At 36.8% G+C, this 15945-nt stretch overlaps 1 protein-coding gene across 1 annotated transcript in view; it reads right to left on the bottom strand.

Annotated features, from left to right (window-relative positions):
* Nucleotides 1-229: 229 nt before the first annotated feature.
* Nucleotides 230-15945, bottom strand: part of LOC126251893 (uncharacterized) — a 586892-nt gene continuing 571176 nt past the window's right edge. The window contains exons 7-9 of the mRNA XM_049952604.1: nucleotides 13472-13916; nucleotides 9978-10169; nucleotides 230-1871 (exon numbers count right to left, since the gene is read on the bottom strand). Coding sequence (XP_049808561.1) covers nucleotides 1714-1871; nucleotides 9978-10169; nucleotides 13472-13916 — 795 coding nt within the window. The 3' untranslated portion in view covers nucleotides 230-1713. The remainder of the gene's footprint in view (nucleotides 1872-9977; nucleotides 10170-13471; nucleotides 13917-15945) is intronic.

Genomic DNA, 15945 nt, shown 5'->3' with positions numbered 1-15945 from the left:
GATTTAACAATAAATCTTAAAAAGGAAGTGGGCATGGGACACAGGGTAAAATGGTAAATATTTTGCTACTAACAGCTCTACAAAGAACTAACGACTTAAATGAACTCTCAGTAGTTCATTGTATTTCCATGTTCCATTCAATATAATGTTACACAAGCTTGAAAAACCTTGTAATATTTACTTGCAGTTGAGACAGGACAGAATTTTTGACAAAGTTTATCATTTTTACAACTATACTTCAATCTGTTGTAATTAACTGCACAAAACATTTATGAATCAAACATTTACTTCTAAAATTTTACTAACCAGTTATTTTTTTCTTGTCATCTATAAATAACACATTAACAAAAAAGGCTATACTTGTGAACCAATGTGTGGAATGTTAAATAAGATTTTTAGGTATTTGATCCTGCATTTTACATCCAGTTTATTTTATTTGTTGCATTTTACAAAACATTAACGTAATGCAATCAGTTGCATATATGATTACAAAAATATTTCATTGAAAAATATTTTTATAAGTACTCCAATAATGATCATCCTTCCTTCACCAATGTCTTCAGTTCACCACATGTAAATTGTGCCTGTATACCATTCTCAAGAATAGCAACAGTTTAATTTATTAAAAAGAGCTATAACAGTGTTCATAAAATGGAACATGACAGTCTGCAACTGTAGTTAAATCTGGGAAAGTTTGGTCTTAACATCTCTTATATCACACAATTAATTATGTTACACATTCATACAAGTTTTGTGACAATGCACTTAAATCCTGAGAGTTGAGCATAAAAAAATAAGTACATAAAATTTTTCATTATTATAGAGTAAAAAATACAGCTGTTACTTTGTTCAGTGCCACCATGACAGGCATGGAGTTCATAAACAGTTTCAAAAGCTAATAATATGACTTCTCAAAGCAATCAACCATCATATGATAGAAGCTTCACTGTTGAGCAGTAAAATGATTAAAACCAAAATTCTGGAAACTGGAAGTAGATTTTGGCGTAAATAATTTTCTGGAGTCAACCTTCTTATGTTAAAACTGAGTACATACAGTTTCATTATAACTGAGTTTTGTATAAACAACAGCAGAAGTAAAAATGAACAAGTATTATGAACATAATAGCTCATAGGATTATCACAACACATCAACACATGAAGACATCTCTTGTATGAGATAATTCCACAAACAATCACCTCTATTGTCTTTAAAATGCCTAATAACAGTCTTCACAGTAATTGTACTTTCATTACATCAAGGAATACTGAAATATCATCCTCTCATCAGTATGGAATTCATTCATCTCACAAGAAATCTTAGCCCAACCATTCACTTCCACTTTAAAATACATATCACTCTTGTCTCAAATTACATTCATGAATTAAAATGTAAACTCATTTAACACATTTTAAATAAAACAAATCATTTTCACCTACTGAAAGATATACAGTCTGGTAGGAACACATTTAGACCAATGCTGTCAAGCTTTTCTCAGTACTTTTTCAGCTTTCTTTCTTATAACATCATCTGACCTCATCTCTTTCACTACTGCAAATAAATCTTACATACATTGTCCTACCATCATATTTCTTCATCTCATCTACATTTCTCACAAGATTTTCAATAAACCTTGCCAATTTGAGAAATATTTTACTATTGCAAATTGAGAGCAACTAAGGCTCTTTTGGTTTGTGCAACATTTCCTTCATATGTTACGTTTCTGCTACCTGAGGCTCTTCATTTTTCTTGGTTTTCGAATGAAGATATACAACTATATATTCAATCCCCCAAGCAATTATGCACAGGAAGACACAGACTGTTTGCGCATGTATACACAGTGGGTAGCTTCCTGTTACATCTCGAATAACACCTGAAACAAAAATAAGTATTTTAACTGATAGGTACTCTGCTCATCTTAATTACATCATTAACAGGACAGCTTGTCTTAAAAACAAACATTTTCTCACCTTAGTTTACCACTGTTGTCAAAATTATTGAGCATGCAGTATTTATATTAATGTTAACAGCACAGAACATTTCTTAGTAGTTGTCTTAAATTGTGTGCCACAGGTATAGTGGTTCTCTTGAATTTGTTTCATCCTACATACCTTTTACTTTCTGTATGTGCACAATATTTAACATAGCTTGTAAGAAAGGAACTGATTTGAACACTTTACTAATATGCAGAATTCTTTTTCATGATCTTCTCCATTATTTTAGGTGGAGATTTATTTTTGCAGGTCTGCAGCTGATGAAGTATTTACTTTGGAAATATAAATTCCACAGGTACACCTTGTTTTACATTAAATTTTTATTTGACTAAAAAGTTAAATATAATTAAATGAAATAAAAACAAAATTTGTCTGTGGAATATTTATTTACAAAACAAATGCAAAATTCTTGTACTAGACATCACAATACATACCCCACCTTCCCCACCACCTCTTTTCCCAGAGATATTGGATTACAATAGAATAGATACATTGATGTTAGTGAAATGACTTTGAAGAAAGTAGAAAAGTAAAAAAATAGAACTTACTTTTATTTATAAAGTAATACAATAATTGTTGTAAAATGTCAATACTTATATATAGTAAAGCAAATACATTAACTCCCAAAATAATGAAACCATGCTAAATAAAAAAGATCAAATTTACTGGTACTGGTCAAATACTGTGTCCCTCCTAGCACTGTGACATAATGTATTTCTGAAATGAAATAATGTGAGAAATACAATTGGCCAGGGATGTACAGAAACTGTGGTGCTGTTGCCACCCATTAAAGTCTAAATACTCTAAAAGGTACAAGGTTTAGAGCAGTTAAACCAAGTTTACCACCACTAATTGTACCTCTAGTTTTCATTTCAGTAGGAAAAACCTACATGTACCATTTAAGAAAAATTGAACTTTGTATTGAAAGTGATGTTTGTTCAGTTTTATAGATTGTACATTCCTGCACATTGTGTGTGCCCCTGACATAGCTACATCCCTGACCAATTCTCTCTTTCACATTTTGTTTCACTTACAAAAAATGAGGGTTGCCCAGAAAGTAATGCACCCCACTTTTTTTCTCAGCCAAAAACAATGATATGGATGTGAAATATTACTTATGTATTATTTACAGTCTCCTGAGTGAGCACACCAAGTTTCTGTCACTTCCAACAGATAGCGTGCTGCAGGACAGTTTCAAAATGGCGTCTCTAGGTGATGTACATTACAAGAAATGTGCTGTCATTGAATTTCTCACTACAGAGAAACAAACTGTGCAAACAAACTTGTGCAAAGTCTATGGAGCATCTGCTGTCAACAGAAGTACAGTTAGTTGTTGGGCATGGAGTATGAGGTCATCAGAAGGTGGTTCGGCGGAGCTCCATGATTTGCAGTGGTCGGGGAGACCATCCACAGCTGTCATACCTGACATGTTGCAGTGAGCTGATGTCATTCATGAGGATATACATTATGACTCAGCAGTTGGCACTGCATCTGTCAATCAGCAAAGGAAGTGTGGATGCAGTTATCCACACTCTTGGATATTCAAAAGTGTATGCAAGATGGGGCCCATGGTGTCTAATGGTGGATCACAAATCACACAGAAGAAACATTTGTCTTGATTAGTTGCAATGTTTTGAAGTTGAAGTTGATGGAGAGGCCTTCTTCTCCCAGATTGTGTCAGGTGATGAAACCTGGGTTCACCATTTAGAGCCCGAACAAAAATGACAGTTGATGGAATGGCACCAATCCCACTCCCCACAGAAGAAAAATTCAAAGCAACTTCTTGTGCCGAAAAGGTCATGATCACCGTGTTCTTGGACTTTGAAGTTTTGATTCTCATTGATGTGATGCCAAGAGGCAGTACCATTAATTCAGAAGCATATGTCAAAACGTTAACAAAACTCGAGAGGTGCTTCTGGCGACTTTGTCACCACAGCAACCAGAGGTGTTTTGCTGCAACAAGATAATGCTGGGCCCTACACAAGTCTGAGGACTGCTAAAAGCATCGCAAAACAGGGTTGGGCAGTGTTACCCCATCCACCCTACATGCCCTGACCTAGCCCCGTTGGACTTCCACTTGCTTGGGCCATTAAAGGATGCCATTCATGGAGGACATTTTGAGGACAATGAGGAGGTGATTCACACAGTGAAGCACTGGCTCTGCCACCAGAACAAGGATTGGTACCAACAGGGCATACATTCCATTGTTTCACACTGGATGAAGGCCATAGAGCAGGATGGAGATTACATGGAATAATAGGGTGTGTAGATAAAATACTATTCTTTCGCGTGTGTAATTCTCATTATGTTCAATAAATAATTGTTGAAGAAAAAAATGTGGTGCATTACTTTTTGGGCAACCCTTATATATGAGATTGCAGAATAAGATGAGACACCCTGAACTATGAGCTGATGGGAGAAAAAAACTCTATTTCCATTAAAAGCTCAAATTCTTTTCTGAACACTAATGTACTTTGTGTTTCTCCAAATTCCAAGCAATCTTCCTGGATGTTAAGCACTATTTTATTGTGATGTGGAGCCAAATATTGATCAACTTCATACTCTCCAATGAACAACACAGTGTCTTCACTTCAAAAGCTGCCATCCATTCCATGCCAATTGCTCCCTTCCCTACAGCCTAGACACTCCTGCTGAATAAACATGCTCCGACAATGAAACCCTCAGTACCTGTTTCGACAACCTCTCTCCAGTATGGTTTCCTTTTCCACAACTATGCTACTCATCTATTCAAAAACAGTCACCCCCTGCCTCACCCTTGTTAGCAGTACTTACTACTACTCGACAGGACACCCTCTTTGTACCGAGTATCATCTTAGCCTTGATGTCTCAAAACATTAACCTGGCAGTGCTATTCCTTTCTCAAGTTTACTGTACTTCCCTGATCTCCTATCCACACCAACTACAGTGTACTTCTGTCTTCCTCATACTGTTGTTGTTGTCGTATTCAGTCCAAAGAATGGTTTTATGCAGCTCTCCATGCTACCTTATCGTGTGCAAGCCCCTTTGTTGCCAAATAACTAATGAAATCTACGTCCTTCTGAATTTGCTTACTGTATTCATTTCTTGGTCTCTCTGTATTATTTTTATGCCCCCCCCCCCAACACACACACACACTTCCCTTCAGTACTAAATTGGTGATCCCATGAGGTCTCTGAAATTTCTCTTCTCCCCAATAATATTCAGTACCTCCCCATTAGTTACACGATCTTCTCATCTAATCTTCAGCATTCTTCTGCATTACCACATTTCAAAAGCTTCTATTCTCTTCTGGTCTAAACCATTTATTGTCCATGTTTCAGTTCCATTCATAACTATACTACTCCATACAAATACTTTCAGAACAGTCTTCCTGACACTTAAACCTACATTCAATGTCAATAACCTTCTTTTCTTACCCTTGCCAGTTGACATTTTATATCCTCTCTGCTTCTGCCATCAGCAATTATTTTGCTGCCCAAATAGCAAAACTCATCTACTACTTTAAGTGTCTTGTTTCGTAACCTAATTCCCTCAGCACCACCTGATTTAATTCAAGTACATTCCACTATCCTTGTATTACTTTTGTTGATGTTCATTTTATATCCTCCTTCCAAGATCATGACCATTCTGCTCAGCTGCTCTTCGAAGTCCTTTGCCATCTCTGAGAGAATTACAATGCCATCGACAAATGTCATAGTTTCTATTTCTTCTCCCTGGACTTTAACTCCTAGTCCTAATTTTTCTTTGGTTTCTTCCATTGCTTGCTCAGTGTGCAGATTGAATAGCTTTGGAGATAGGCTACAACCCTGTCTCACTCCCTTCTGAACCACTGTTTCCTTTCCATGCCCCTTGACTCTTATAACTGCCATCTGGTTTCTGTGCAAATTGTAAGTAGCCTTTCACTCCTTCTATTTTATCTCTGCTACCTTCAGAATTTCAAAGACAGTATTACACTCAACACTGACAAAAACTTTCTCTAAGTCTACAAATGCTATAAATGTAGGTTTGCCTTTCCTTGACCTATCCTCTAAAAGAAGCCTTATGGTCAGTATTTCCTCGAATGTTTCTACATTTCTCTGGAATCCAAACTGACATTCCCTGAGGCCAGGTCCTACCAGTTTTTCCATTCTTCTGTAAAGAATTTGTGTTAGTATTTTGCAACCATGACTTATTAAACTGATAGATTGGTAGTACCCAGATCTTTCAGCCCCTGCTTTCTTTGGAATTGGAATTATTATATTCTTCTTGAAGTCTGAAGGTATTTTGCATGTCTCATTCATCTTACACACCAGAGGAAAGATTTTTTTCATGGCTGGCTCTCCCAAGGCTATCAGTAATTCTGACAGAATATTATCTACTCCCAGGGCCTTGTTTCGACTTAGATGTTTCAGTGCTGTGTCAAATTCATCTCGCAGTATCCTATCTCCCATTTCAAGTTCATCTACGTCCTCTTCCATTTCTCTAATATTGCTCTTAAGTACATCTCCCTTGTCCAGACTTTCTATACACTCCTCCCACCTTTAACCTTTCCTGAGGTCTATGGTACATGGTTGGGGGTCTTTCTCATAATGTTCACAAAATCCTTATCAGTCCTTATAATATTCTCTGACTGTCATTGATATCCAAATATTGCAGCCCCCTTCCTACAATTCCCACAGTGAAATCTGATCCATGAGACCACATGTTACTGCCTGCTACAGCTCAACTGCTGTCAAGGATATAACATTAAAAGCAGAAGCATATGTAAAACTACTCATATCAGTTACCAGATCACATCTACACACTGCACAGCTTTCAGTCAGCAAGACCACCTTCAAAATGGCAGGAGATGTAACACCCCTCCTTGGTTTATCTGCTATTCTTCATTCTCTTAAATTGAATTATTTCAACTTTGGTGATCAGACATTTATGATGGGTGCATATTTTGCTGACTGTGTACCTGACAGCAACATGGTTCTCTTAATACAACTAATATTTCTGTTTGCATAGACATAAAATCATGAATGAGTGATTTGAAACAAGACAATCTATAGAAATAAGGTGATATAAATAAGGTGATTTACTGTTCAGCAACACATAGAGGAATTCCGGAAAGTGCACTCACACTAATGGCTATTCATTGCTTAGTTTACTTCAGAGTTAACCATTACTTTGTTATACAATATGTGTTGCTGGTCTGAAACAGCTTTAAGAATTTATTAACCATTCTTGCCTTTACAACAATTTGATCTCTTGGACACATTGGGGCAGCATCAATCTGTCTGCTCCCTGAAGTTGTGTATCGCACTGTAATGAACTCTGTTGCTCATATTTACTGAACTGAATCATAGCCTAAAGAGTGTTTCCATAAGAGCATGAAGAAATGTAACAGGACATAGAGAATGCTCCTCTGAACAATTTGAGGCAGGGAACCTGCAGTCGGAGAAGCCAACTTAAGGAGATACAGAAGTAAAGGTGCCTACTGCTTTGTCTAGCATTACCATTTTCCAGCTTATTTACAACCAACATGTGTACAAGTTTACATGTACTGTGCTGTTTATTTACAAGTAAATTCTTTATTTCCTGCAAGGAAACAAGAAGGACAAGCCTGATTACCAGGGAGTCACGATGCGGGTTTTGTTCACTTTACTTGTCCGTAAGATGGCTCTGTTGTATTTACATTGTCCCATGACAGAACATGCTATGAAACAACGACAGACCCATTCATTACTCAGTGGCATTCAGAGGTGTACAGTACAATATGATTTAGCAGTACTGGTACAGTTTCACAGAACTCACTGACATGCACGTTGTGTATGGGGAGGTATGTTGCAATGCTCTCACTGCTGAAAGGCTGTACAGGGAATAATTTCCTAACTGACATCATCTGTCACAATGGGTGTTTATTTCTCTTGATCAATGAATGTGGGGGACTGGTTCATTGGAAAGAAGAAACGAGGGACCTGGCATGATGAAGACCACTCACACATCCGATTTTGAAGAGGAATTGCTGGAACGAGTTGCAGTGGACCCCACTACAAGTGATTGTCGTACTGCATGTGAAATGGGTGCTGCGCATACTAGCATGTGGCAAGCACTCCACGAACAGCAATTACAACCATATCACCCACAACAAGTCCATGCAATGCTTGTGACTGACTGCACCAAGGGTCGTACTGTGTCAGTGGGTGCTCCAACAATGGATTGATCAACCAGATTTCCTCCAAATTGTGCTGTTTACTGATGAGGCCTCAATTGATCATGATGGTGTTTCAAACAGCAGGGATAGGCATGTGTGAGATGAGGAAAACCTTCATGCTGTCGTGGAGTCACACCATCAAGTATGTTTTGCTGTGAATATCTGGGCCAGCATTGTAGGCTACAATCTCAATGGGTATATCTTCTACCTGGCTGTCTGAATGGCTACCAGTAATTGAGGTTCTACCTGAGCTGGAGAACGTACCCTCGGCTGTTCATGAGAGGGTGTGGATACAACATGACAGTGCACTGCCTCACTTCAGTGTGGAACTGCAACCATCTCAATGCTGTATTTCCCGGTTGGTGGATTAGAAGGGGAGCTACTATTCCATGGCCTGCAAGGTAAGATAACCTGAATCCCTTTGATTATTTCCTATGGGCAGTTGTGTATGAGACCCCAGTGGATAAGGAGATGGAATTAGTTCCCAGAATTGTAGCTGCCTGTGATGTGATTCAGAACACACCAGAATCTTGTTCACCATTGTCATGCTTGCATTGATGTTGATGGCCATCAGTTTCAGCACATTTTGTGAGGTACAATACCAATGGTACATTCATGGTGTCAGTGATGGTATTTGCAGCTAATTGCAAATAATGTAAATAAAACACTACACAGTAATGAGATTTTGTTGTTACCCTCTCCTTAAGCTGGCTTCTCCAACCCCAGGTTCCCTACTTCAAATTGTTCAGTGGAGCATCCTCTATGTGCTATTAAATTTTTGTACATCCTTATGGAAACATCCGGATTATGTAGTTTTACAATTGGGATCTTTATATTTGATAGAATCAAAAATAGATCAAGTGTATCATTGTCCAGAACATTTTTCGCCAATCTCATACTGGATTACCAGAAACTCTCTGTTTCATTGACAGTACCACACTCCCTGATGGCTGCTTATACACTATTTTACCTTTTTCCTTAGAACAAAAAAATTAAAGTAAATTAATACTCCACTACTAGTGCAGAATGATGTGCGCATATCCTGCCATCAAAGGTTGGTAGAGAAAAGTAAGGGTTCAATTTTACCACAGCATAGCTCATTCAATGTAAGTACCTTTACAAACTCACATTCAATACCTATTTACTGAACATGGTAAACAGCATAAATTGAGAGACCTCAGACCCTGCTATACGAAATGTGTCATTTGAATTTTTCCAGCCAGCACCAGTTTTCCTAACTCTCAAGACGTGAACTTCCTCTCCAACTTATCATCGTATATTGCCACCCTCATGGACTGAACTCAAGTTAGCCTATTCCTCTCTCCTTTTAGTGTTTGATGGGATTTTTGGACCTCACCTTTTTTCCGATTGAGTTGTCCCCTTTTCTGCTATTTATCACACTTTATTTGTTTTATTCTCACCAACTGCCATTTTCTTTTCTTTTCTTTTATATCTGTCTTTGTTGCTCACCCTATATATCCATTTTATCACCTTTGCACTGAAATTTTACCAACTGTTACGGGAGCACTAACTTATGTTTTGTTTTTCTCAAACACCTTTTCCATTATATTTGTCTCCTTTTGCTCCTCGGAAGAAACTGTTCTCTCATAACCTTGGTTCTAAATGATCTGCCACCTATGACATCCCCAAAGAATTTTCTGTTTCTTGTTCTCGACAAGGAAGACGTGGCTCTGAAAGTTAGAGTGCTGTCATTGTTTCGATTTATGTGTGTCTATTAGCTGTACTGTCTTATAAACATCTGAAATATTTTATATTAATTAATTATCAGTGTACTTATTATACATACCCAGAACTGGACCAAGAGCAACAATAAATATTCCTTTTCCAACCATATGAAGACCAAAACCTGCTGGTAATTTCTCCAGGCTGCAATACTCTGAAATAGTCAAGTTGAAGTTGATGAGAGCTGCTCCTCGCAAAAATCCATTCATTACTAGTGCCACCATTAAAGGAGCATACTCTGTTTGCTCTGCTAGTGCTGCAAATAAGAAATACAGATATTCAGTGTAATGGTTACCTTGAAGTTTGATGTCTGTAATATGCATCTAAGGTTAAGCATTTCAATTGTAATGTAAGACATTTAGCTACAATGGTTTTCAAAATTAAATTAAATTTACAAGACCAACAATGACAGGCAAAATGTAAGTCAGTTGACAGGAAGGTTGGATATGTTGTTATTAAACAAATCAGAGATAAGGAAGGAATGAAGTAAAGATAGAAGTGTTAATGATATAGAAGTAGGGAAGAGTATAGAAAAACAGTAATAAGATACAGACGTCTAAGAAGAAGCAACAATGTAAAGGTGTATTAATTAAAGAAACTATAAAATATCAAGGAGAGAAAGAAAGAGACAATAAATAAATGTAAAAATAGTGGCAGAAACAAGAGAAAATGGGTAAGAGAGGAAGAGGAATCACACCAAGATAGTATAGTTTGGGATGCCATCAACATGCTGTCAGGTAAGCTCCCATTGGCACAACAGTTAAATACTAGTGTGAAGAAAGAATGCCAGTTAGTTTTGTAATGAACTAGGCACAAAGGTCAGTAGTGTTGCGTAACAGAACATGCTCTGCATGGTACACGGTGCAAGTAATGACTAAATATCAGTGTCTACTCATGTCACTGACAGATAAAGTTATTCAAACTGTCATAGCTAAAAACTCTCTTATTGGTGCTAGTTAAAAGCTGTACTGCTTGTCTAAAGGGAGAGGATGTATGAGGCTTACTCTGGTTCACTGATGCTTATAATTAAAATGACCACACTATAATCCCATCCTCATGCTTCAGTCAGACTTTCAAAAACTCTTAACAGCTGCACGCTTCTTCTAAGAGTTCATCTGCAAACTACTGCCCAAAACTTTTTGAATATTTTAAAAAGACTAACCATTTTCTGCACTGACTGTAATATGAGCCCTCTCCATTTCTAGTCCCCACATTAGCAGTTGTCACTGAGGTAATCTCTTTCTACATTACCATTGCACATATACAAACAAAAGTACAGAACCTGTAACATACCTCTTTCATGAAACTCCATATTCCCATCAATGACCACAGCAAAACAAAAATGTGTATAGACCTCACTATTACTAAAGTACATGCTGTAGGATCTTGTGTACCTCCCATTGGCATGTTTCTAATAGAAAATTAATACACATACACTAGAACTTACATACTTTGTAATTTCAATTTTAAGACTGATTTTAATGCTGCACTTTTTGCTTTAGTTAATACTACCAGCCAGTTTTGACTAATATTTGGCTCAGACATCACCAATATGAGCTAACAGATCCAGCACTAATGCCACCACATTAGAGAAATACTTCTGTTTCATAGTAACATCTTCCAAGCACAGAGCACACAAATTCCTGTCCATGGAGAATCAAATGATCAATTGCATCTTGTGAACCCTTCAAACTGGCTCACAATTACTTTATCAACTTTAATTTAGGCGCCTTTGTAGACCAACTGAGGAATTGTGTTCCTGTGTGTGTGTGTGTGTTTTTTTTATTTTAAAAAAACTGGGAAAAAGGCACCTACTAAAGTAAAGCATCAAGAGTGCTCTTACTGAAATTGGATATCATACCTTCTCAAAAGGAAAGGTAACACTAAAATCTGTGGTGATGAAGATACTAATAGATAGAGATCGTATTCTTAAATGGGTAAATTTAACCTACATTGATAAGAAACTACAGATCACTACAGTCAGCTGTCTCAGGAGGCAGAAGTATAGCAACTCAGACATAATGTTCTATAAGAGATTTTGATGATAGGAATTCCCTTCATTCAATCATTGTCAACAGTGTCACAAGTGTCAGTGAATCAAATTCCAGTCCTGAAGTTGTACTTCAGTTGAGGATAGGTGCTTCACGATACTCTGTATCTAAAGTTTATATCTAGATGAACCTCTACAGAGCTAGAACAGGTGCACAAGAAAGTATCAAGGAAAATTTCTCTCCATCATAAATCCAATATTTTATAAATCCATTCATGTAGTCCCATCTGACAGTGACTACAAAGTAGTGAAAATGTGTACAGTTTCAATATCGTTAAGGCAGTCACATGATTTTATGGGAGATGGAGACTATTTTTATTTCATATAAGAACACATTTACTGCTGCAGATTGCTTTTGGAGAAAAGCTCTGTTATTTCGTAATGAGTATCAGTATACCACATATTCACAAATATTGATTGTACTACACTAAAAATCTTAACATGTGAACTTAGGCTCTCCAATCCCTATGATAACATATCCCGATAGAGAGATGTTAGGGCACATGGAAAAGACACTGATAGAAACATTTGATCAATAAAAACTTCTTTCTGTCTGGACAAAGGAAAGTTTCTTTAGGTTGTTATTTGGATTAATTTCTTGTAGTAGTTTTAACTTGTATATGTGATCTATTGAACAGTGGGCTTATACTAACCTCTCTCATGGTTAACTTTTTAAAAATAGTTTGTTCAGTTAGATTTGTTCATTCCATAGCTCATTATGTGTCATAAGTCACTGTGAGTGACACTAGTACTTATGATGGAGCAACATGCTCTTTTCCAGCCATCCTTGTTTTGAAGACTTGTAAGCTACCCTTTCATCCAATAATGGTTGCATGTATTTCTTACTCTTATTTTGAATAAATACTTTGAAGTTGGACAAAATTTACATACTAGCTGAGGTAAAATTATTACAGCAATAAACTTATCAGTAGTAGTAATATTTATGTTCAAAACCTACTGTATAATTCTACCATCTGATTTATGTGACTTTTTCCTCTCTTATTTTTACATTCCAAAATAACAACTGTGATGAAGCATACTATTACCACACTCTCTCATATTTCTCTATGTTATATTAATTTGTGGTGATGTACTCTCTAAGGGAACATAACATGTTCTTTGAATTATGTTTCACTTGGTTTTAATTTTTTTTTCTCAAATGAATAACTTATTTGTTTTTTGTCACCAAAAGAAGGCATGATGAATAAATGATTCTGCTTGGTAAATAGGGTATGATTCCATCCTAATATATGTAATTGCCAAAATTTTACTTTTCTGTGTTACTGAACTTGCATTGCTAATTTATTACACATTACTGAGAATGTGGAGTGTTCTGTCTGCATTGCTTGCAGTCTATAATCCAGCAGTAACATTAAAAATTGAACTTAAACTTTGAAATATTTGTTAAATACTACAATATAGTATTGTGGTTGTAAGGATTAAACAACAGCATTAATAATAGTAACTACAATAATGACAATAATAATACTAATAACATCAATACCTACCAGATCTTGCAAGTCCAAGGAAAACAGTTGCAATCATAAAGACACTTCGTCTCTGTACTTTAATCCGGTCACATATTGGTGGGAGAACCACACGTGCAAATATATCTGCCACAGCTGTCATTGATAAATAGAATGCTGTATCTGATTTGGAATATCCAAGATTTGCAAGGAAAAATGGCACAATCATTTTAAAGTTCAGTTCAGCCACATAAAATATAGACAATCCAAACAAAATGTTCAGGAATATTGGATCTTTTAGAAGATCTAAGTCCATAAAATTTATAACTCTCCTCCAGTAACTTCTTTTCTTAGCTGCCTTGATCACTTTGGGTTTTGTTGCTTCCTTTATATTCTTGTTTATATCATTCTGTTTATTTGTTTGAGTTTCAACTTTGGGCTTAAAAGTAATATAATCATCTTCATCTTCATCTTCACTTTCAAGAGGCTGTGAACAAAAATGCTTTATTGTAACTACACTTAAACTACACTGCTGTAAAGTAAAGGGTCTTTCTAATGATTTTACGAAAGTAAAACCAATTTCTTAATTTTCTGATGAAGTAACAAAAATCAACATTTATCACATAAAAATGATTGATTTTGTGATACACATAAATGAAAATTAACAATATTTGTGACAGAAGAGAAGCCTGTACTGACAGACAACTGATTATATACAGATCAGATTTCTAGAAGTCTGTAATGCTTCAGAATTCAACTATTTGTTGCTAGTTGTTACCTGTGATTATTTTTACACCGTGTATCTCTCCTGTTCTTTTTTCCATTCAACATAACAATATTATGACAAATAATATGGTTTATGTTACCTAAGACTGCAGTCACGTGTGTGAGTTGCATTTGTGTGTGTGTGTGTGTGTGTGTGTGTGTGTGTGTGTGTATGTGTGTGTGTGTGTGTATGTGTGTGTGTGTGTGTGTGTGTGTGTGTTGTTGATGAAGGCCTTACTAGCCGAAAGCTTTATTTGTGACAGTATTTTAGTTGTGCCTATCTGTGACTCAGTGTCTCCACTATATGGTGAGTAACAACTCTCCTTTTCATAATATTTTTACATTACAGCCTTGATTTTCTGTTGTTTGATAACAAAATTATGAGATACATCAACTACTCACTGCGTGTGAACTATCCTCTTTCCTTAGAGGGGATTAGAGTAAGAATGAGGGGCAAGTCCCTCATGCCCCAGATTGAGAGTGATTCTCCTAGTGTGAGGATATGAATATTAATCTACTACTAATTTTTTTCCTCCTGAAAGTAAATATCTGGCTGCAGGTCTGTCTGAATTTTATAGCTTTTCTGATTGAATTTTTCTTTTGAAATTATAAAGAAATTCAAAAGCTGGAGACATGTTTATCTGTCACCACTGCTCCAAAAGCTCCTGTTCAATTGTGAGTCATTACATACTCTTCACCTGTCTCAAATTGTGTTGATGTTCACTTTCTTACTTTCATTTTAGTCTCAAGGTTTCAAGTTTAAATAATTTGTTGGCCATGGTAAAGGGAAAGTTGGACAGGTGTTAAAAAGAAGGAAAAGTTACGTCAAATTCTGGATTACATTTAGATTTCTAGATCCAAGAAAGTCTCTCTATTATGCCTGTTTCATTGCTGAACCCTATTGCTGTAACATTCTCTCTGTATGTCACTCTTTTATTGTTGGTCTATAGAAAAAAATCTTAATTATACTGTTGACTGATGGAAAATGCAGGAAGATATACAATCTGTATGTGAAGATGGATTCAGTGATCACTAAATAGAAAAGGACGAGAAGATAGTCAAAAGATAAAATTTGCATTCACTTTTTGACAAAGTCTTTCTTCAGAGCTTAAACATTCTCTTTCTGTCTCTCTGTCTCTCTGTCTCTCTCTCTCTCCCCCCCCCTCTCCTCCCCCCCATCCTCTCTCTTTGTGTGTGCACAGCATGTGTGTGTGTGTGTGTGTGTGTGTGTGTGTGTGTGTGTGTGTAGTCATCTCTGAAGAAGGACTTTGACCAAAGGCTAAACAAATTTCTGGCTTTACTACAGTTCTACCCACTGCTAAACATTCCTCTATTTGGTGAGCAGAAGTCTATCCTTCCACACATACACTCCTGGAAATTGAAATAAGAACACCGTGAATTCATTGTCCCAGGAAGGGGAAACTTTATTGACACATTCCTGGGGTCAGATACATCACATGATCACACTGACAGAACCACAGGCACATAGACACAGGCAACAGAGCATGCACAATGTCGGCACTAGTACAGTGTATATCCACCTTTCGCAGCAATGCAGGCTGCTATTCTCCCATGGAGACGATCGTAGAGATGCTGGATGTAGTCCTGTGGAACGGCTTGCCATGCCATTTCCACCTGGCGCCTCAGTTGAACCAGCGTTCGTGCTGGACGTGCAGACCGCGTGAGACGACGCTTCATCCAGTCCCAAACATGCTCAATGGGGGACAGATCCGGAGATCTTGCTGGCCAGG

The sequence above is a fragment of the Schistocerca nitens genome, chromosome 4 (genome assembly GCF_023898315.1).
Source record: "Schistocerca nitens isolate TAMUIC-IGC-003100 chromosome 4, iqSchNite1.1, whole genome shotgun sequence".
Lineage (NCBI taxonomy): Eukaryota > Metazoa > Arthropoda > Insecta > Orthoptera > Acrididae > Schistocerca > Schistocerca nitens.
This window is presented reverse-complemented; position numbering and strand designations above follow the sequence as displayed.